This window comes from Musca vetustissima, unplaced genomic scaffold (assembly GCF_032173495.1).
Source record: "Musca vetustissima isolate MV318-11 ecotype Yass unplaced genomic scaffold, APGP_CSIRO_Mvet_v1 utg49292, whole genome shotgun sequence".
NCBI classification, from domain to species: Eukaryota; Metazoa; Arthropoda; class Insecta; order Diptera; family Muscidae; genus Musca; species Musca vetustissima.
Window position 1 is genome coordinate 42727 of NW_026878145.1, and position 21357 is coordinate 64083.

The 21357-nt window shown below is 33.8% G+C and overlaps 2 protein-coding genes across 2 annotated transcripts; one reads left to right on the forward strand and one right to left on the reverse strand.

Moving 5' to 3' along the window:
* Nucleotides 1-4188: 4188 nt before the first annotated feature.
* LOC133322947 (traB domain-containing protein) lies at nucleotides 4189-6300 on the reverse strand. The gene is made up of 4 exons (XM_061531899.1): nucleotides 6071-6300; nucleotides 5125-5996; nucleotides 4942-5061; nucleotides 4189-4854 (listed from the first exon to the last, which is right to left on the reverse strand). Exons 1-4 carry the CDS (start codon nucleotides 6252-6254, stop codon nucleotides 4189-4191), a joined length of 1842 nt encoding a protein of 613 aa, XP_061387883.1. The 5' UTR covers nucleotides 6255-6300.
* A 3591-nt stretch (nucleotides 6301-9891) lies between these two features.
* LOC133322948 (uncharacterized) lies at nucleotides 9892-10692 on the forward strand. The gene has a single exon (XM_061531900.1). The coding sequence runs from the start codon at nucleotides 9892-9894 to the stop codon at nucleotides 10690-10692; it is 801 nt and encodes a 266-aa protein (XP_061387884.1).
* Nucleotides 10693-21357: the final 10665 nt, after the last annotated feature.

The window sequence follows — 21357 nt, forward strand, 5'->3', positions numbered from 1 at the left end:
AGCAAGTAAAAGCAGGAACACGATCTTCTTACATATAAAATGTATGAAAATTGTCCACTCAGTGTATAAATATTTCATACGCCAATTTTCTGTAACAGATTATTCATAAAGATATATATTTAACAGATAATTCGATGACAAAAAAATGGATAGGTTATTAAAAAAACATTTTTAATTGGTACCACGCAACCTGTAAGTAATCGTTGCCCGCGATCAATGTTTGTTTTGGTAAAATATTTTCAATATTAATCTCATGCTTTGGAAAGAATCCCTCCCAACATGTCGAAACTTGCAATTGGAGCATATGAACATTGAACTGACTCTCACACCCTCTATATTTTCCTTAGTGTTTTCATTTATTACTATTTTTTGTGGCGTAATGAATTATATCCGAATTTTTCGGCTTAAATGTTTATTTTTTTATCCTTGGTAGTGACAAACACAAATGATCCCTTCCAACAAAAAAGAAATCAACCGACCGATCATGATTTCTCAAAACCCTTTAAATCTTTCTTTATGATTTAAATTATTATTTTATTTTTTAATTTTTTACATTGTAAAGAGAAAAAGATTAAAACTGAAAGTCCTTATTTACATGTCTAAAATAATAAAACAAAAAATACATATACTGTATCTATAAATATACGTTAATTTTAAGTATAATAAAATTATTGTCTTAATTTTTATTTTCTAATAATTTTTTAATTTTATGTTCGAGATAAGCTTTTTTGGTACATTTCTATGTTAAAAATGAAAACAAACAGAAAAAAAGAAAAACAAAGAAATTTCTAATTATTAATAAACAAGTTTTAAATTCAGATTATTCTGCTAGTTTTAAGAATATAAGCGATAATTACAAATAAAATATATTAAAATCGAAAAATTGTCTTCTATTTTTTGGGGGGAGGACTGTTCAGTGTTGTCGACATGTGTATGCTATTTGACACAGTTTTTACCAGGTCGAACAAACTTGCAGTCCATCTTAAAGTTTTCTTGGTTACCGTTTTAAAAATTTTGTGTGTATAAGATATATTTATAGTTTTTACAAGATTCTTAAGCTCCTGATTCCTCTCGCTCCTCTGATTCCTTATTACGGTTGGCGATAATTGGGCCCTGTCGCTCTTATACGACAAATCGGTATTATGAAAGTCGTTGCAATACTCCAAATTGGTCGTATATAATTGGGTTAAATTTTAAATTTAAAAAATGGGTTAAATTTGCATTTTAACAATATTTACTGATTAACTGTTACATTAGACTACGAACGATCTTTGCTAGAGTGAAGCCATACGCGGTAACATTTACCCTTTTTATGGTAGGCATAGTCGTTGTACGACAGTTCTAGTAGGCGTAGTCGAATGCGTTGTCATAGTTTATTTTTGGTCGGTATTATGTAAAATTTGCGACAGTGCCAAATTTACTCAGTCACAAAAACAAAGCAAAAATTGTACTTTTAGAACCCTTTTTATATTGTATATTTTCCTCTATACACCAACCGTAATAAGGGTGATTATTCTAAAAAACTCAATTCTTCGGACTCGAACTGCACTATGGCATTTTTAAGGGATACTGGATGGAGAAGAAGTGATTTCCAATGTAGATTCACTCAATTCGTCCTTTATATGTACGAATTCACCAACGACTCCTACTGACTTTTGTCAATGCATCTGGCAATAGATTTTTTTAATTACTTTTTTTATGATTTTGTGTTTGCTGTTCATATAATTAAGTCGAAATCTATCGGCTTTGAAGGGATTCATGTGTATTTTTTGAAACTCTTTTTCCATATATTTCTGATTTTGTTTTGTACCTAATAAATGCTATCTTAATGTTCTCAGTATTTTCCATTCTGTGGAAGTGATCACGTATCGTTCCCTGATAATCATAGACCTTTATATATATATATGGGCAATATTGCCAATTTTTTAACATAGCTGAATCTGAGGTTCACCCATTTTTAACTCGGGAATTACTTAAGTGTATGAAAAAAGTGAGTAGTTTATGTTAATTGATCTTTTGCAAATGATATTGACCTCCAAACTTTATTTGGGTGGAAGCTGTGTCTACATTAATGTAAAAAATGTGCAAAAACAGGTTGAGGCGAACCACTTTTTTATGTTCTCTATCGATTTGTGACTAAGTCACTCATTTCACGGTTTTCGTGTCAAAGTAAAACTTGAAGCCAACAAAATGGGTACTACGTCTCTTATGTATCATTTTTCAAAATGATTTGAGGATTACACGATTTAGACGCAATTTAAAATGTATATTTCATAATATAGTTTTACTTTAAGATTTATTCCTACTTATAGAACCCGAAGATTTATCGGAAGGGTCTTGCTACAATCCGCAAGGTGTATACTTATATACAATTATGCTTATTTTTATATATGTAAATTTTTAGGCGAAATTCGGGTAAAAAGAAGAATAACCCAAACATTTTTTCTGAAATTTCTTGTATAAAATTAAAAAAATAAATATGATGACATTATTTCTTCGAACCAAAAACAAATATTTTCCCTCAATATCTTGTTTTGTTGTCGCTGTAATTTACAAACCGCTACACAGACTTGTGTGATTTTGATACCATTTGATTTATCATGGTGTTTAGATTATGTAGACATTTTTAAATTAATTTTTAGGTTGATACATGTCATTAATATAATGAAAATATTGACATAATCTCCTATATTTTTATAATTTTTCTCATATTTCGCGAAGATGTGCTACTTTTTCGCGATTTTTATAATAATCATATTCTTATTTTACGAAGGAAGATATATATCAACGTTTTTGGTCAATATAATAAACCGCCTACTTTTAAGATTTTTTCTTACGCTCAAAATTAAAACCTCGATAACTTTTTTTTTTTTAAAAAACCTCGATAACTTTTGCGCGCATCAACCAAAAATTGATCGCGAACGGTTTCGGAGTCAGAACATTTTTATGTACATGTGTACAAAAAATCATTGATGTACCACGAAAACAAAAAACCCGATTTTTTCAAAATGGAATATTAAAAAATTGGCAATATTGCCCATATATATATATATATATATACATATATAATTCTGTAAGAATCATAAAACCACAGGGATAATACTTTATGCAACCGACACAATTATAAGGAATAAAAATCAGAAAAAATAACGGTAGTGCCGCTCCAATCGCCGAACATTGTGATTATCCTAAAAGTCATATAAAATAGAAAGCTGAAAAAAAGAAAGAAGAAAATGTAGTAATAGGTTAAATATGTTAATTCGACAATGTTAATTTCCTAGCCTAGCTGCCATAAAGACTTACCTTGTGGTATATTTAAATTTAACAAAAAATCCACAAGAAAATATGAAAACATTTAACAAATTCCTTATATATGGATTATATTTAAAATGTTTGGGGATTTTTATTGGAATTTAATTTATTGCATTTACATATCATCTACATGCAATGTGTAATAAATGCACAGAGGCTATTATTTTTGTGGGAATTTAGTTTAGTACAGTTTTTTCTCAAACATTTACAATTAAATACTAATAATAACATAATGTAATATCGAACCGAACTGATTTTCTTCCCATTGTTTTTAAAAATCGATGATTTTCTTACAATTACATACATCTCCCTGCAAAATATTAGACACGACGACATAGGCAAACATATATGTTTATATAATTTTGTATGTATGTTGGTATGTAAGTATATTGAGTGTGGTGGAATGTTTAAAAATTACATCTTTTTAAATCACATAATTTAGCTTTAGATACATATATATGCGGGGCGGGGGTTTTGAGGTGGTAATGATGACAAAAAACGGCATAGAGGAACTAACATTTATTGGAATTAAAAATATGCTTCGGTTTTTGTTTTTGGTTTTTTCTTTTCTTATAGTCCTGTTAAAATGTCTAAAAATGAAATCTGAAATGTTATCCTTGTTGACATGATCATGATTCTTTTATTGAATATGTACGTAAGAATGTATATACTATATGTTGTAAATAAGATCTCTCTTCTGTAGAATTTTCTTAAAGAATGATGTGTATATGTTTACGTTATTCTCCTTTTTTCTTTTTTTTTTTGTTTCATTTGATTTGTTCAAAACAAAATTTACGATACTAAAAAGAAAATTACCAACTAAATATTAAACAGAAGAAATGGTAATGCGTGACGTCGAACATCGATCGCACCTTTTTATCGCAAACGTCCTAAATGTGGTTTTAACAATTTGAAGGCGCCATAAAGTGTCAAACCGATAAGACCGTATTTAACCGTGTATTTACAAATACGGGTGCTCAAACTGGCCGGTGGTATTTCCATTATAGCCGGTATTATTTGTGGATCTACATGGCCCCACATTTTAGCTATGCCGTTTGCATGACCAATACCAACAACACCGACAACGCGCACCGGACGTGGTTCACCCGTTGCTTCAGCTGGCTGAGGCAAAGCAGCCATTTGCAGCGAATGACATAGGAATAAGTCGCGTTCCTTGACAAAAACATCGGAAAATTCAGGAAACTCTCCAGCCATTTCTTGCATTAGTTTCTCCAAGAGATCTCGTTGTTTACATTCCTCAACCTCTTCTATGCTAATGGTGTCCGAAGAGGTGAGACGCCACACCAATTTTACAGTCTGCCATAGTGAGAGTGCTCTCAATGCTCGATGTAGAGTGATGCGTATGGGTCGATCACCTAGGTGTAACATACAACCGGGTAATTTGTGTATCTCTTCGAATGCACGACGAAATTCGCCACCCGGCGCCATGCCTAAATCTTTGGCAATTTGGGCACTCATTTGCAGCAGCAAAATAAAGAATATACCATTAATATAACCATGGGAATGGATGATGCTGCGTATCTGCGGAATAATTAAAACATAAAATTAAAACAAATTCATATAACGCCAACGCTGATCATTTCTTTTTTGTTATTTAATTTCATTTACCTTGGCCAAATTGAAACTCTTAGCTTCTTCCAAAAGCGTTTTTTCATCGAGTTTTAAAATTGGAATGCGCGATGGACATAACTCTACCATAACAACATCTGGACGGATATTACGGATAACCTGAAAAAAAAAACAAATAATATCAGTTTAATTAATTTTTGTCATTATTTTCAGTCCACTTACAAATGAAACATCATCTTGCGATTCCTCACTGAAATGGGCTGTACCAACTAAATAGACTTTACTACCGAACGGTGTGTCCAGCACTGTTACCGTCGATGGCAGATTTCTCTCGAACTCTTCAATTGTGTCGTAAATTTTGATTTCACGCTTTGTTTGCGGCTGCGGACCATTTCCAACGGCAACATCATCACCGACAGAGGCTGGCGATGCTGTCTCTGCCGCCGATGCTTCTGCAATGGCTATGTTAAGTTTTTGCTTACTGGAATATATAAGTGTTTCAGCCTTTCTGCGTCGTTTGTCAGCAACATTTTCAGCCAGCGTGCCATGGGGCGATGCCGTCTTATTTACCACCGTCACATCGGGATTTAGGGCTGTATCATTTTGCTTCGGTTTTTGGTCGAGCGATTCGGATAAATCTTCATCCGATGACGTTTCAATCACCAAAACAGAACTTTCTATGTCCTGATCTCTGATGGAATTTTCGTTAATTTCTATAATTGACAAATCCGGATTATCCGTTTTGAATATTGTCTTATTAGCTAGTTTCGATTTTGGATCAACCTCTTCTTGAGACGTACTATTGGTCTCGGTACTCTCTGACTGTATTAGAAGCATACTGGCGTTTATAACATTTTGATTATCATTGTTCAGTTGATTAACGGGGTAGGATGGTCCGAAGTCATTTTGTACTGCTAAATTGTCGGATAAAGCTGCTGATTCTGAATCTCCGTTCAATGTTGTGTCAAAATCCATAGAACCAGATGACGCCGAGGAGGAATTCAAATGTGAAAAGTTGTCGCTGGACGTTGTTGTAATGGGTGTACTACTGTTGGTTGTTGAATTTAATGTACTGCTATTATTGTTGGCACTCTCTGTAAATTAGATTTCAAACAAAATGGTCTTGTAAAAATGAAATATAGATTGGCTAATTCCGATTCCTTCTCACCAGTAAAGGAAACAAATGTTGTCATATTATCCATAGCACTGTCATATAGGCTATTGCTACCGGCGGTATCGTTATTAATTGATTCTATACTATTATCGGCATTTAAAGGGTTTCTGCTGGTCGATGGTGTTGCCTTCGCTGTTGCCGGTGTAGTGGAACTTGAAGATGAGGATGATAAGTCCATTTTTGGAAGAATCGGTTGCACATAAAATTCGTTTGTCGGAGGATGGTTTTTTTCTTCTTGCTCCTTTAATGCAAAACAAAATGGGACTTATGGAAATAATTGTATTGTGGCTAATGTTGAAAATTCATAAATCTGAAAAGGAAGATATTGTAGATTTAATATAGGTAGGTATGCACCGATGGATGTACATTGCTATCGTACGAGCTCTAAGAGTAAACCACCATAATATAGCGCAAAGGCTAAACGTTATTACAAAAGAGTGCACTGAACCGTAGACAAACAATTCTTTACATTCAATCAAAGTCCAATAAAAGTAATAATAGGATGGATCGGTGAACATGTATATGATAAAAATCTATATTCGCTAGTTTTGCTTTCAATAACTTTGCTTATTGATCACATTTGTTGTTCAAATCACAGTATCGTAAAAGTATTTTCTGTGCTTTGTCCGTATAAAGGACATTCTGCCCATATCAAGGTAAACCCGCATACACTACACAAAGTAATATTGACTTATTCGAAGGTAAGGTCGTCGTCGTCAGCGGAGGCGGAGTGGGTGAGCAGCGTGCCATCATTATCATTTTTATTATCACACAGTGATTTAGAAATTGACCACGTCACTAAAAATTATATCTTTGCAATATTTAGCAATGCAGGTAAACTTTTTCAGCTTATTGGACAACAGCACCAGACAACTTACGCACATAAATACAAAAGAAAGAAAAAAATTATATGAAAATCCTATTTCGCAACACTCACATTTGTTTATTAGTTGTTTGGTTGGTCACTAAAACACCATTTATTGAGCTTTCGCTTTCTTATGGATTCCCGTGCAATTTCCCTGTTTCAGGTGGTAGGGGACCGTCTTACGGCGATTTATAACAAAATAAAATAATAAAATATAATGCAAAAATTTCCAAAAAATTAAAAACCGAATCAAAATTTTTTTATTCCCTTTTGCTTCTGCTACGGTATAGTTGTTAGAGTTGTTTAGTTCACGAATGAACTAGTTCAATTGAATGATTCCCTGAAAAAAGCGTATGAACTAGGTTAGTCTATTAGTTAAATTTTGTTCATTTTATTAGCTGAACGAATGATTCATTTATGTTGAACACTAATGGTCTGTTCCCGTGCTGCAAGAATTTACTAATTTTTAATGTATATATTTTTTCGATATCATAAAGGAAATTGTTATCGAAGTAAAAAATTAAACATTTTTGCAGGTTCTGGAACAGGACAATTATATAATTACTATGTTCTGAATACATCATTCATCTACCAATTTGGCCCTAATAATTTCTTTAATGTTATTAATAACATATTCGATCCTTAACATCTAACTATTTCATGGATATGCAATATTTTTTTAAAAAGATGGTCACTAAAAAACATAAATAACTTTTAGGACTGCAAGTCTCCGCACCTGAGTTTTTTACACATTAAAAAATACACTTTTCACATTTCAAATAAAAATATTAGACCGAAACTTTTTTCTCATAAATAAATTTGTTCTCCGAGTTAGTTGGTTTGACAATTTTTGGCCGATTAAGCCAAACACTCAAACATGAATGGAATGTCAGGTTTTTTATGTATTGGTTCAAGGCCTATATAAGGTCGGACATTAAGGACAGCTGAGTATTAAGTTTGCTGTCAAATCACATTTTGAAATCTATACATACAAACAAAATTATGTTAGACGTCATAACGAAAATATTAATATTTTAGCAACTTTCAATTCAATTAATATCGTCTTTGTGAAGCACATTTGAACTATTTCAAGATTTTAAAGAACATTTTCAAGTAAATTATCTTACAAAATTATAAATTGTATTGTGTTTTGGTTGTGTTTTTTTATTTAAAGGCGAAACAATTAGTTTCGGCAAAACAAATTGACGTTAAACTCATGGTACAATAATACAAGATAGGGCATAACAACATGAATAACAAAATAGCAACTATGCACGTGTGGCTTCTTCTGCCAAAAATAAAATAAATATACGCAACAAGTGTTTGTGTTTATTTTACATTTTTTAACACAAGACTAAAAACGAAGAAAAAAATAATATTTCAATTCATTTCGAATTTATTTGACATAGTATTCAAAACAATACACACACATACACAAAATATATATTTTGATTTGATGAACAAGTATTCAAAACAATACACACACACCTTGGGAAAAAATTGTAATCAGTTGGTAGCTGTGCCCTACCTTGTAATAATTATACCATGGATTATACTTAATGGATATTCACAAATCATATGGTTTAGTGTCGTTGCCAGTTGCCAAATTTGAATTATGGAAACTGTTGTCAACTTCAGTTGCTTCAAATAGAATTTTTCGGCAACCATTTATTTCTGGTTGCTGTTTAGTCGTGTTTAGCAATAAGAACTGAAATTTGGTTGGGATAATGGTTAAAATTACTACAAAATGGCGAACATCTTCTTTTGGGTCCATGATGTGTACGTGTATGCCATCTATACATTCGACAACACCCGGGAACTTTGTTTTCGAATAAAAAATTTTATTCTTCCCCTTTTCCTCCTCTGTTAATTTGGAAACAATACAAATTTTACACAGCTTTTCCTCTATTAGCCGAACAACTTCGGTCAAAACCACTGACATTGTGGATTGAGCCATGCCATGGTTGAAGTCATTACCTCCACAAAAAACTCAGAGCTGCACACAGTTTTAAGAGAGGAGGAATTGCTGTTGGCCGTCGGGCTTTTGGGAAACCAGGGTTTAATGCTTCAACTAAGTACACAACGGCAACTGAGAAAAGTTGAAATTCACAATGTTACAACGTTACCAATTATTCAACGAGGCGTACAAAAATATTCAACATCCCCAATATGGCAAAATGTTTTGTACGGCCGTATTACCCAAATAGGTCGACTTAACAAAATCGAACAAAAGAAAAAACAGTACTACGTTCTGTCATAGTTGAATTTGTTCTACTTTGAAAATTCGTACGTCGACGTATTTCGGTAACATTCATATAAATACACGTGTTTTACTTTTGTGGTGAATAATGTCGAACGCCCTAGTTGAATTTTAGGTAGTGCTCTTAAGTTTTATTTCAGTGGCGTTGTCAGTTGAAATCGCAACTGGAGTTTGGTTGCTATGCATAATCGACCCAATAAATTTCTTCTTACCAGAGTTGTAAAATTCATCATTCGATCGATTTGTGGATGCGTTTCACACCGCAGTTTTCGAGTCTGTGGGCCGATTAACACATCTTGTTCTCTCTCTAAATTCACTTTCTCTATAGGGAATAGTTCCTATCATATTGGCGATTTTTCTCGATAATTATGATTTATTATCATTTGAAGTAAAATAAGGTACATTTTTGTACTTTTTGTTCCTACCAATGAGAGAGAGAAAAAACTCTCATGACGAATAGTGTAAAAGACTCAACAATGTTGTTCTCATGCATTTGCCATCCCACCTCATTCGTAAATATTTCGTTAACCTACTTTGTGTTCTCTTCATCGGCTATTTTGTCATATCCCCAATTCGTTAGCAAGTGGAACGTTTTTCAATTTTTCTCGGTTGCGGACAAACGGGATCGGAATACCACGTGCATAAAAACTTTGTTTTTATTTTTATTCATTTAAACAAATCGCTCCTGCTATGCCCCCAAAGGACCCAATTGCCCTGAGGGAGTCTTTCCTGGCGGAAAATAGCATTTACTCTGAACTGGAAGCGGAGGCTGATGTAAAACCTATTGGAAAAATTGAAGACATTGATGTGACAGAAAACGAAATTTGGCTTCTACAATGCCCCAAGGGAATGAATTTAAAGTCACTGGAAAACGAAAAACTAAAAATACCAGGCCGTACATCTATTAATGATCTCGAATCAGTTTCTGTGGACTTTGTGGAAGGCAAACAACAACATTCATTTGCATACTGCTCTCGCAATGGCCGATACGATTTGCGTGTGCTTCCTGTGCGCGGAACCATTGTTTTGCGAAACCGTTTGAAAGCATCCGAATCTATTACAGAGGAACGCATTTCTGAGTGCTGTCCACCCATGAAAAAAGTTCCTTTGCCCTCAAAAATCCGTGTGAGGCATCCGCTGTTAGGGTTCCAGTATGAGGATAAACTAGAAATAGATCAAATTGTTAAGAAACGTCTCCTTGAAGCAGATCAGCTGTCAGCCGAAATTCTCAAACAGAGCATAGTTAAGAAATTAAGCGAAAAGCCTAAACAAAAACAACAAAACACCAAAGCCATTGAAATTGATAGTGATAATGAAGAAGATGACGAGGTACAGTTTGTCGGCAAAGAAGTGGTAAAGAAAAAGAAGCGGAAGCACAGTGAGAGCAACAAGTCAGATGACGGCTCTAAGAAGAAGAAAAAATCGAAAAAATCAAAGAAAGGAGACGACGAGGAAGTTTCAAAAGATCTGCAATGGCTACAAAATTTATAATAAACAAACCATTACAAGTAAACAAGTGTTTTTATTCTATTGTCCAACGAGTTATGAAGAAAGTAAAAACTTTTCCTAGGATGTTTTTCATACAACTTGTATGTGATAATCATATTAGAAGTGTGAAAAAAATCAGATCGAATACTATTGAAACTGTTATTGTCATTCCAACCATTGTACGAAAGGAAGGTAAAACTGCTTTTATAGCGGTGAAAATGCTCTACTGCATGAGAGCCAGTATGGATTTAGGAGTAATCGCGGCACTGCATCTCTTCTTGTTGGAAAGCCTTTGACAAAATTAATCATTGCTAATTTAATTAGAAATTAATAGGTGTGTCTGGTTACTTTTCCAGTAACATTTATTCAGTAAGTTCTAGTTCAGAGAGTAAGCCTTTTTTACTGTCTTTTGCGATAATACTGAGAAAAGTAAACATACAACATTAACATTAGTAAGATTTAGCAAATTACAGCTGATTCAAGAAAACATTTGATTTGCGCCAAAATAAACAAACAATCAAAGAACAAACACAATAATTATTTGTATTGTATTTAATATTAAAAATAAAATTGAACAATAAAAGTAAAATTGATTTGGTATGTTCCCCGGGAACATTTAAGCTTCCTGCATCAAAACATTACCCTCTACCTGGAACTTGTCTAAAAATATATAAGGAATTAGTTTCTAATTTAATGAAACTTTGCATTACTTACGAATTTTCTTCCATTTTCTGTAATTTTTATACAATTTAACTTCAAATTGAACTTTGCAAATTAAAAAAGTGTTTTAAATAATTTTTGTGTTTGGTCATAAAACAGTTGATCTCAAAATGGCCGAGTTTGCAAAATCTTACTGAATAAAATTCTTTCAGTAAACTCCAGTCTCACTTGACTCTCTTTTGCTGGATTTTTGGGTAAACAGACAACATTTAGTAACATTTGGTAACAATTGTACCAAATATCGAGTAAACAGACAGAGCTAATGTTAAATTTTTTCATCATCAGCCTTTAAACTTCTGTTCCATAGGGTTATGCGATATGTATATTGTGTTACACGTCGTGATCACATTTCTCCTTATGTTAAAGAGTTACTCGGTTGTACTTTTGAAAGTTTTGTGAGTTTAAGGTCGATGTTGTTATTCTATAAAGTATTTAAGTTACGGACTCCTTCCTCTGTAGTTGATTTATTTTTGTTTTTTTTTAGATCTGTAACAGTACGTTTACATTTAACCGGATTTCGTTAACCCAGTGGGTTTCAATTGTTATTTCCTTTGCATATATGTCAAATAAATCCTCATAAAGTAGGTTAACCCGGTAAAAAGTTCTAATGTACAAGGAGTTTAAGAAACATACAAATACTTGTGCCGCTTTTGTGTCCTTTATTGAAGAAAATAATTTTTTGTATGAATTTCCAGAATTTTTAACACCTTACCGCCTTCTTTTAGAACATTTAGCTCTCTTAAAATTCATGGTTTTGAATTTAGGAGTTGAGAGTAGATATATGTAGTCCTTGGGTTCTGATCCCCTGAATATAGGTTAAGATATTATTAAGCTAATGCATTGTTAGTTTTAAGCTTTTGGAGAAGCCTAAAAACAACAGCATGTTTTTTGAATCGCCCTTGGACCTTTGGGCTAGATTAAATTGACTGCTCGTGTGGTGCCCTTTCTCAAATCACGCACTCTTCGTGGTCCGGATGACTTGAGAACCATCTCAATTTTGTCGGTTTTATCAAAAATACTAGAACATATAATTAAAAAGCAAATGCTTACGACTTGTTGAAACCGAAGAAATGAATGCCAATGGTGCCTAATCTAGTATTCCAAATTTGTACTCCGGAGTACCACAGGGATCTTTCCTCGGCCCATTTTTGTTTACTTTATATATAAATAACCATCCTTTTTACACAAATACTCCATGTTGCTCCACATTTATTTTTGCAGATGATATATGTGCAGTACTTTTCACCTAAAGGCGAAGACGGATATAAGCGAAAAAAGTGCTATTTACGGACATTTTTTTTTCCAAATTCATACAAATTATTTGTTCTTTAGTCCACTTCGCTTATAGTCCATTTTCGTTTAAAGGCCACATTTTCTGTGCATGCAAAACTAATATTGCATAGAAAAAAATTTCATATAGGCCACCCTGTTTTTTTTGAACTGGAATCTAAGCAAAAGAATTTGCAGTGAAATTAGAAAAAGATTTTGAGCCAAATACATCATGGCTACTCCGTTGGAAGAAACGCAACAGAATAAGTGTGGGAAAAATCAGTGGGGAATCGAAGGACAGTGATGAATATGAAGCCCCAAATTTTATACACGGCCAGTTACCTAAAATTGTTCAAAAATATGCACCAGAATGCATTTTTAATGGAGACGAAAGCGGTTTATATTACAAAGCATTACCAAACACAACATGCTTTAACAAAGGCAGTCCAACAAAAGGATGGAAAATGGAACTCAACAGGTTCCTATAAACGTGTGCTTGTGATTGGAAAGCCCGGACGGCCCCGATGTTTCAAAAATAAAAACATTTCCATTACATACTTTTCAAATAAAAATAGTTGGATGACTGTTCATATCTGGAATGAAATACTTTTAATATTGGAGGAAGATATGAATAAATTAAAAATGAAAATAATCCTATTTGTTGACAATGCGCCATGTAATAAGACCACAATAAACTTAACAAATATTACGGTTCAGTATCTTTCTCCAAATACTACAGCTATAATCCAGCCTCTTGATCAAGGAATAATCCACTCATTTAAGTAGCATTATAGACAGATCACTGTTAAGAAACAGATCTGTGCTATTGAAAGAGGAAACCCCGTTTCCGAATATATTAAATCAATAACCATATTGGATGCTTTGCATTTCATAAAGCTGGCCTGGTGGTTAGTAAAGCCTGAATGTATTGGAAACTGTTTTAAAAAGGTATGCACCATATTTATTAAAATAAATTTTTTCATATTCCTAAATACGTTTATTTTGTATATTTTCAGGGAGGTTTTAATCAGAAAAGAGATATTATTGAGATTGAAGAGGAGGAAAACTGTGTAAGCGAATTTTCTTCTTTTGAAGAATGTCATAATAATTTTAATGATGAGGAATGCACTTCATTACAATAAGCTTTCAAAGCATTTGAATTAAAAAATAATAAGTTATTGTTTAAACAATTAATTTATTTTAAATAAATATATTAATTTTTTTAATAAACTTGAATTTTATTTAGAAAAGTACATACTTTGTGTATAGTCCATGAAGTGTGTTATATTAGGATTCAGTTATAATCCATTAATAGACTCAAAACGAAATTAGGGTATAGTCCAAATTCGCTTATAGTCCACAAAAGTTGTGCAACTATAGTTGTGGACTATAAACGAAAACTACTGTACTACTCTTTAGTGGTAGTTGTGTTGACATGCATTTAGTAAGTTAAAGTAATATAAACGCAAACTTAAATCGTTTTGTTGATTGGGCTACTAGAATTTCGCTAATGGCCAAACCATCAAAGACCAAATCATAATTTAGTAATTATAATCGCTTCTTGTATTCCTTTAACATTTTCTTGCGAATAGAATAGATTTCTTACAGCAGCATAAGTGTCTCGGTGCAATTATTGACTTTGATCTTTCGTTTAGAAGTCACATTCTTCGGCAAATTATGGAGCATGTTATGTAGGATCAACCGGTCAAATTTATATCTGACTCACCGAATAAAATTAATGCTAGTTAATTCTCTTTTACTATTTTTTACAAGAATTACTTGAATAGCATATTTGATACACTTTTATTACTTAGTTCAGTTTGATTTGGATTGTGTTACCACTCCTTGGTAAAAATGTAGTTTTGCTATTAATATAGTTGCATAGTTTTTTTTTTTAATTTGTATAATATAGGTTAGGGATGTACGGTTGTTGTGACAACCGTCCACTCGGAGACTATGTCCATTGTGATCATCCTTTATGTATATGTACCCGTAAAGAAAAGAAAAGAGGTAGTGGAAGAGTAGGGAGAAAAGACAGTGAGAAAAAAGGGGCGGAAGAGAGACTATTTTAGCGAAGTCAATCTTTTGACAAAGCGAAGAATTTGGTTAGGGTCTATTTTGGAGAAGAAGACTAGATTATCAAATTCATATCTTCCAAACTGTTTATGTCTTCTGCTGATCAGCGATGGACATTTGCAGAGGATGTGCTCAATTGTTCCAGTTCTTCTTCGTCCTCACATAGACGACAGTAATCCTCTCCACTGGAGTCCCACTTAGAAGTAAGAGATCTAATTTTGCAGTGACCAGCTATAATCCCCACAACGATTTTGATCTCCCTCTTATTGTGTTCCAGCAGCGAAGACTTTCTTTTACGAGAGAATTCAGGCCAGATAGGTTTTGAGATTCTGCAAGCAGGTTCCCTTAGCCATCTATTACCGACTACCTCGCAATGGAACGCACGGATTCTGCCAATGAAATAGCTGATGGGAGGTTTCACAGATCTCTCAATCAGAAGATTGGACGGGTGTGAGCCCCCTCGAGCAAGCCCGTCGGCTATCTCATTCCCTTCAATGTCATTATGTCCTGGAACCCAGCATAGACCAACTATCTGTCGTATATCATTCAAAACGGTCTTACAATCATGAACTGCTTTCGAATTTATAGTATGCGACTTCACCGCTTTCAGGACCGCCTGACTATCGACATATCTAGTCACTGGTCCCGTGATGTCGGCTTTAAGTGCTTTTACTATCTCGGCCGCTTTCGTGATTGCAAGAATCTCTGCTTGAAAAACGCTACAGTTATTGTTGAGTTTATATGAGTTGTATATTCCTAATTCCCTACAGTAAACGCCTGCGCCTTCCTCCATCTTAGACCCGTCTGTGAAGATTGACAGACCTGGCAGAGTTAAGGAGCCACTAGTCTAGGATTCCCTACTAGGAAATTCAACTTTGATGCCATGAAAGTCCCTATGAGGGGGAATATGGTTACTGATATGACTATCCCCCCTAAAGAGATCATAATCTAGCGTTATGTATCCACTGATCTGCCTTTGATGTAAGCATACTTGGATTTACTAAGTTTACTATGGTCAATTTCTAATTTCTGAGTCTAGTAACCTTTCCAAAGTCTTGAGTAGAAAGGAAGAAAGGTTAATCGGTCTATAGTCTTTTGGTAACTTATGACTCGGCTTCCAGGCTTTCAGGATGAAGGTCACGGTAACCTCTTTTCATAGACTTGGTATGTACGACAGAAGTAAACAAGCTCTAAAATGTCGTAAGGTTCCTGAATGAGCACCACGTCGGTATTTAAGGAAGAGAGGGTGAGTAACAGTTCAGCAGCTGATGCTCTACAGTGATGCAGATTAATTTCGACCACGTTAAGCGCTTGCTGCTGCCTGCTTATTGTTTTGGAGATGGGAGGCGGAAACAGAGTTTCCTCATTCCATAAACAAGCTCACCTTTGTTCTTCCTCAAATATTCTTCTCCCGCAGAATCAGTAGCGAACTTCGCGACGACACCGCCGTTCCTTTCAAATGAGGCGAGGATTCTCCACTTCCTCATAATATAACTCAGGTTTAATTTGTCATGAGATACACTAATAATATTTACGAATCTTTTATAAATAAAATTACCATTGAATGTCAAAGACTACCACAAAAAAATATGTGGAAAATTTACCGCAGGTCAGATTTCAATAACATTTTTTGGGATATTAATACAAACATGAAACAATATTAAACCAGTAAGGAAAGTAGAAAAGTCGGACGGGGCCGACTATAAGATACCCTTCACCACTTTGGGCATATTCAATAGATGGGATCCTAACAGACGTCGCATTTTTGAAGGAAACATGAAATTAAACATGTCATTCTGCAACCTATACTAAATTTTGGTCAGATATAGAGTTGCTTCTTACAATAGGACAACATTATGTAAATAAATTAAAAGCAAAATATCGAAATCTAAACCGATTTCATCGAAACTTGTCACATGTTCGGCCACAGTTTGAGTTCTTCATTTACTTATAAATCCAAATTTCTTGCAAATAGAAGGATATATAGGGACTTTGGTGCACCATTTACATAAAATCGGACGAAAATATATATGGGAGCTCTATCTAAATCTAAACAGATTTTCACGAAATCGAAGGATATATAGGGACTTTGGTGCACTATTTACCTAAAATCAGACGAAAATATATATGGGAGCTATATCTAAATCTGAACCGATTCCAACAAAACTTGGCACACACCGTTCTAGGCGTAATTCAGAATGCTGAGACAAAATTTCGTGCAAATCGAAGATTATATAGGGACTTTGGTGTACCATTTACATAAAATCGGACGAAAATATATATGGGAGCTATATCTAAATCTTAACCGATTTTCCCAATTTCAATAGGGATCGTCCTTGGGCCAAATAAGTGAACTGTGCCAAATTTTATTCAAATCGGATCACAAATGCGCCCCGTACTTTGTTAACAAAAATACATGGACGGACGGACAGACTGACATGCATTAATCGACTTAAAAAGTGATTCTATGCATATTCTCAAAAGGAACCATGTGTCTATCTCGTTTCCTTTTGCCTGTTACAAACATATGCACAAAGACATAATACCCTGTACCACAGTGTGGTGAAGAGTATAAAAAGAATTTGGTTCAAGAACTCCAAAATACCAACAATTTGGGGGTACCGTTATATGGGGACTACCAGAAAAAACTGGACCAATATTTATAATTTTTAGTGGAGTAATTTGATACCAAATAAGAACCCAATGTACAAAATTTCAGAGAATTCAGTTATAAAACGAGCCCAAGAACCCGAAAATACCAAAAAAATTGACCTTTATTTATAATTTTTGGTAGGGAAATTTGCTACCCAATAAGAACTCAAAGTACCAAATTTCAGCGAATTCGGTCGAAAAATGCGATAAAACCCCCAAAATACCGAAAATTGGGGGTACCCTTATATGGGGGCTATCCGAAAGAATGGACCCTTATTTATAATTTTTGGTAGAGAGATTTGCTTCCCAAAAAGAACTCAAAGTACCAAATTTCAGCGAATTCAGTTAAAAAACGCGCTCAAAAACCTCAAAATACCTTATATGGGAGCTATACCTAAACGTAGACCGATTTTCTCCAATTTCAATAGGGTTCGTCCTTGGGCCAATTAAGTGTCCTGTGTCAAATTTCATTCTAATCGGATCATAAATGCGACCTGTACTTTGTTAACAAAAATACATGGACGAACATACGGACATGCATAAATCGACTCAGAAAGTGATTCTATGCACATTCTCAAAAGGAACCATGAGTCTATCTCGATTATTTTTGCCTGTTACAAACATATGCACAAAGACATAATACCCTGTACCACAGTGTGGTGAAGGGTATAAAAACGCAAATGGGGGTTTGCTTATAATAAATCTATATAAAAGAAAATTCTATTCGCATATCCCATTTCATCTATTTTAACTGAGTGTCGTCTATGTGTCATCTATTTCTATAATCGGTCATCTTTAGTCTTCTATATTTTCAAGTATTATCCAGAAGAGAGTAAAAATGGCTTACTCTCCGAAATAGAACTCACTGAGTAAATGTTACTGGAAAAGTAACCAGACACAGCTAATTTTATCGATAAATATAAATGAAATTAATTAAGTTGTTATTTTATACATCACCTCTTAACATGTTATCTCACGCATTTTCGTCAATTGAAACACCAACGACGAATCCCCCATGTCTATACCAATTAACATAAAACCATCTTGAGCGACTAAACCACAATTTGGCCAAAGACAAATATTACTTCATTTGTTGTTAAAACACAGTCAGTTCGGCAATCCGTCATATAGTGTGTTTTGGTTGTTAATTAACCATAAAGCGAACGAACAAACGATTGAATGAATGAATGAATCGAGTTGTGTATGTCCTTGAGATAATTGCTGCATTCCTAATACCACAGCGACCTTTGTTAAGGTTAACCCATGACCGAGTAAACCACACCTTCACGTGTAGAAGACAACAACAACAAAAATGTTTAGTAATTTGATTTAACTTAGCATGGATGTTTAAACAAATGATTAACATTTTTTGTACGTTTTATTTTATTTTTTTATGTTTTCTGATCCCCTGGTAGTGGTAGAATGATTTTTCAAATAATTTTCTATGGCAATTCTGTTACCTACCGCCAAAATTCTTTCAGATAGATAACATTAAACAACTCTGTACTACGAAACTTGAATTTATTCTTGAGGTTGAATACATTTCAAGAAAATTGTATTTATGTATAGAGATAGATTTTATGTTTGTTTTGATTCGTTTGAGTTCAGCTTTGACAATAGGCAATATGTTGGTTAAGTTTCGAATGCGAAAACCATAATACATATCGACGCCTCCGAACCATAGTATGCTAAGTCGAATTAGCATGTTTTAAAGTTCTTTACGTTTTTAGATACTATGGTCCTTAATTTAAATTATCTGAAATTTTGGTAATCATCGACCAACCAAACCAAAGTTATAAGCAAAAATGTACTTATAATTTATATAAAGCGAATAATACAGGCTTTGTGTAATTTCATACACCTCCGTAAACTATAGACTGAGGGTATATATCTCTCGAAAACACCCACTGACACCATTTTACTTTTTTTTTATTTTTTTTCTATACCAATTTATATCAATCTCTAGATAATATATACAAAATTTTTATACCCACATACGGTGTCAATAGTGTAGCAACACCGTTTATGGTCAACTTGAACACTGCGTTGTCAATTCGATACCGAGATTTTAACAACGGTTTTGAGCTCGAACGTGTACAAATTGACACACTCTGTGGTCAAAAATTGTCACCATAGCGGTGTTGAATGGACATTCTTTGGTGTGAATTTTTAAATATCCATACCATTCTCATTTTGTTACCAGAGTAATGTCAATAAAAACAAATATTTATTTCAAAAATTTTTTTATTAAAAGAAATAAGTAAAATTTCCATTCATCCATTTTAAATGGCATAGACTTTGTTTTATCGTCGATTCCAAGCTATAAATATAGTAATATATTTATAAAGTTTTTCATAACAATACGAATATAACACCTTTGTTTTTATCCAAGCAAAGAGTTTTTCCCTGATCTCCACACGCATTCCCAATGGTTGTATTGTCTTCTTTAAATCTTCTTTTTTTATACACTGCAAATTCCGAAATGTTACCTGTGCCGCTAAAATATTGACAAAAATAAGTATGACATATTTAAAGAAAGTAAATTAGATTTAAATTTACTTTCCTTTCAAATATTTATGAGCAGAATCCATATTTATGGGTTCTAGGGATTTTAAAATGTGATGATCGTCATCAGCGTCCTCTGCAACTTTGGCGTTTTAAATGCATGTATTACTCGCCAATTATTTCATTTTGTTCTTGAAAAATGATTTTCTGATTTTTTTCCATTTTTATACCCTTCACCACACTGTGGTACAGTGTATTATGTCTTTGTGCATATGTTTGTAACGGGCAAAAGGAAACGAGATAGACACATGGTTCCTTTTGAGAATATGCATAAAATCACTTTCTAAGTCAATTTATGCATGTCCGTCCGTCTGTCTGTCCATGTTAAATTGTAAACAAAGTACAGGTCGCATTTATGATCCGAATTGGATGAAATTTGGCATATGTCACCTATTCGGCCCAAGGACGAACCCCATTGAAATTGGGAAAAATCGGTTCATATTTAGATATAGCTCTTATATATATATATATTAAACCGATTTAATGTAAACGGTCCCTATATATCTTTCGATTTGCACGAAATTTGGTACAGCCTAATCATTTAGGTCTAGAATGATGTCTGCCAAGTTTCGTGAAAATCGGTCCAGATTTAGATATAGCTCCCATATATATTTTCGTCCGATTTCATGTAAATGGTGCACCAAAGTCCCTATATATCGTTCGATTTGCACCAAATTTGGCATTTGTACTGAATTGAGCCTAGAATTATGTCTGCCAAGTTTCGAGAAAATCGGTCCAGATTTAGATATACCTCCAATATATAGTTTCGTCCGATTTAATGTAAATGGTGCCCCAAAGTCCCTATATATCTTTCGATTTGCACGAAATTTGGCATAACGTACTGAATTGAGCCTAGAATGACGTCTTCCAAGTTTCGTGAAAATCGGTCCTGATTTAGATATAGCTCCCATATATTGTTTCGTCCGATTTCATATAAATGGTGCACCAAAGTCCCTATATATTCTTTCGATTTGCACGAAATTTGGCATAACGTACTGAATTGAGTCTAGAGTGATGTCTGACAAGTTTCGTGAAAATCGGTCCAGATTTAGATATAGCTCCCTTTTATTATAGATTTATTTTAAGTAATTGACGCACTAAGGAACCAATATGCTGATAGGAACAAAACGTTCTGAAATTAGTATAACCTAACCTGTGACAAGTTTGTTTGAAATCGCATAATATTTGAATAGAGCTTCCATATATATTTTCGCCAGATTTCAAGTAAATTGGGCATCAAACTGCTCATGTTAGTCAGATTGACATCAAATTTTGCACAACTTACAAAATTGAGCATAGAATTACGTAGTTGCGTTTTCTAGAAGTACAGAAATAGCCCAACGGATGACCTGTTTATATTTGTTTGAAGTCGATTTACATACTTTA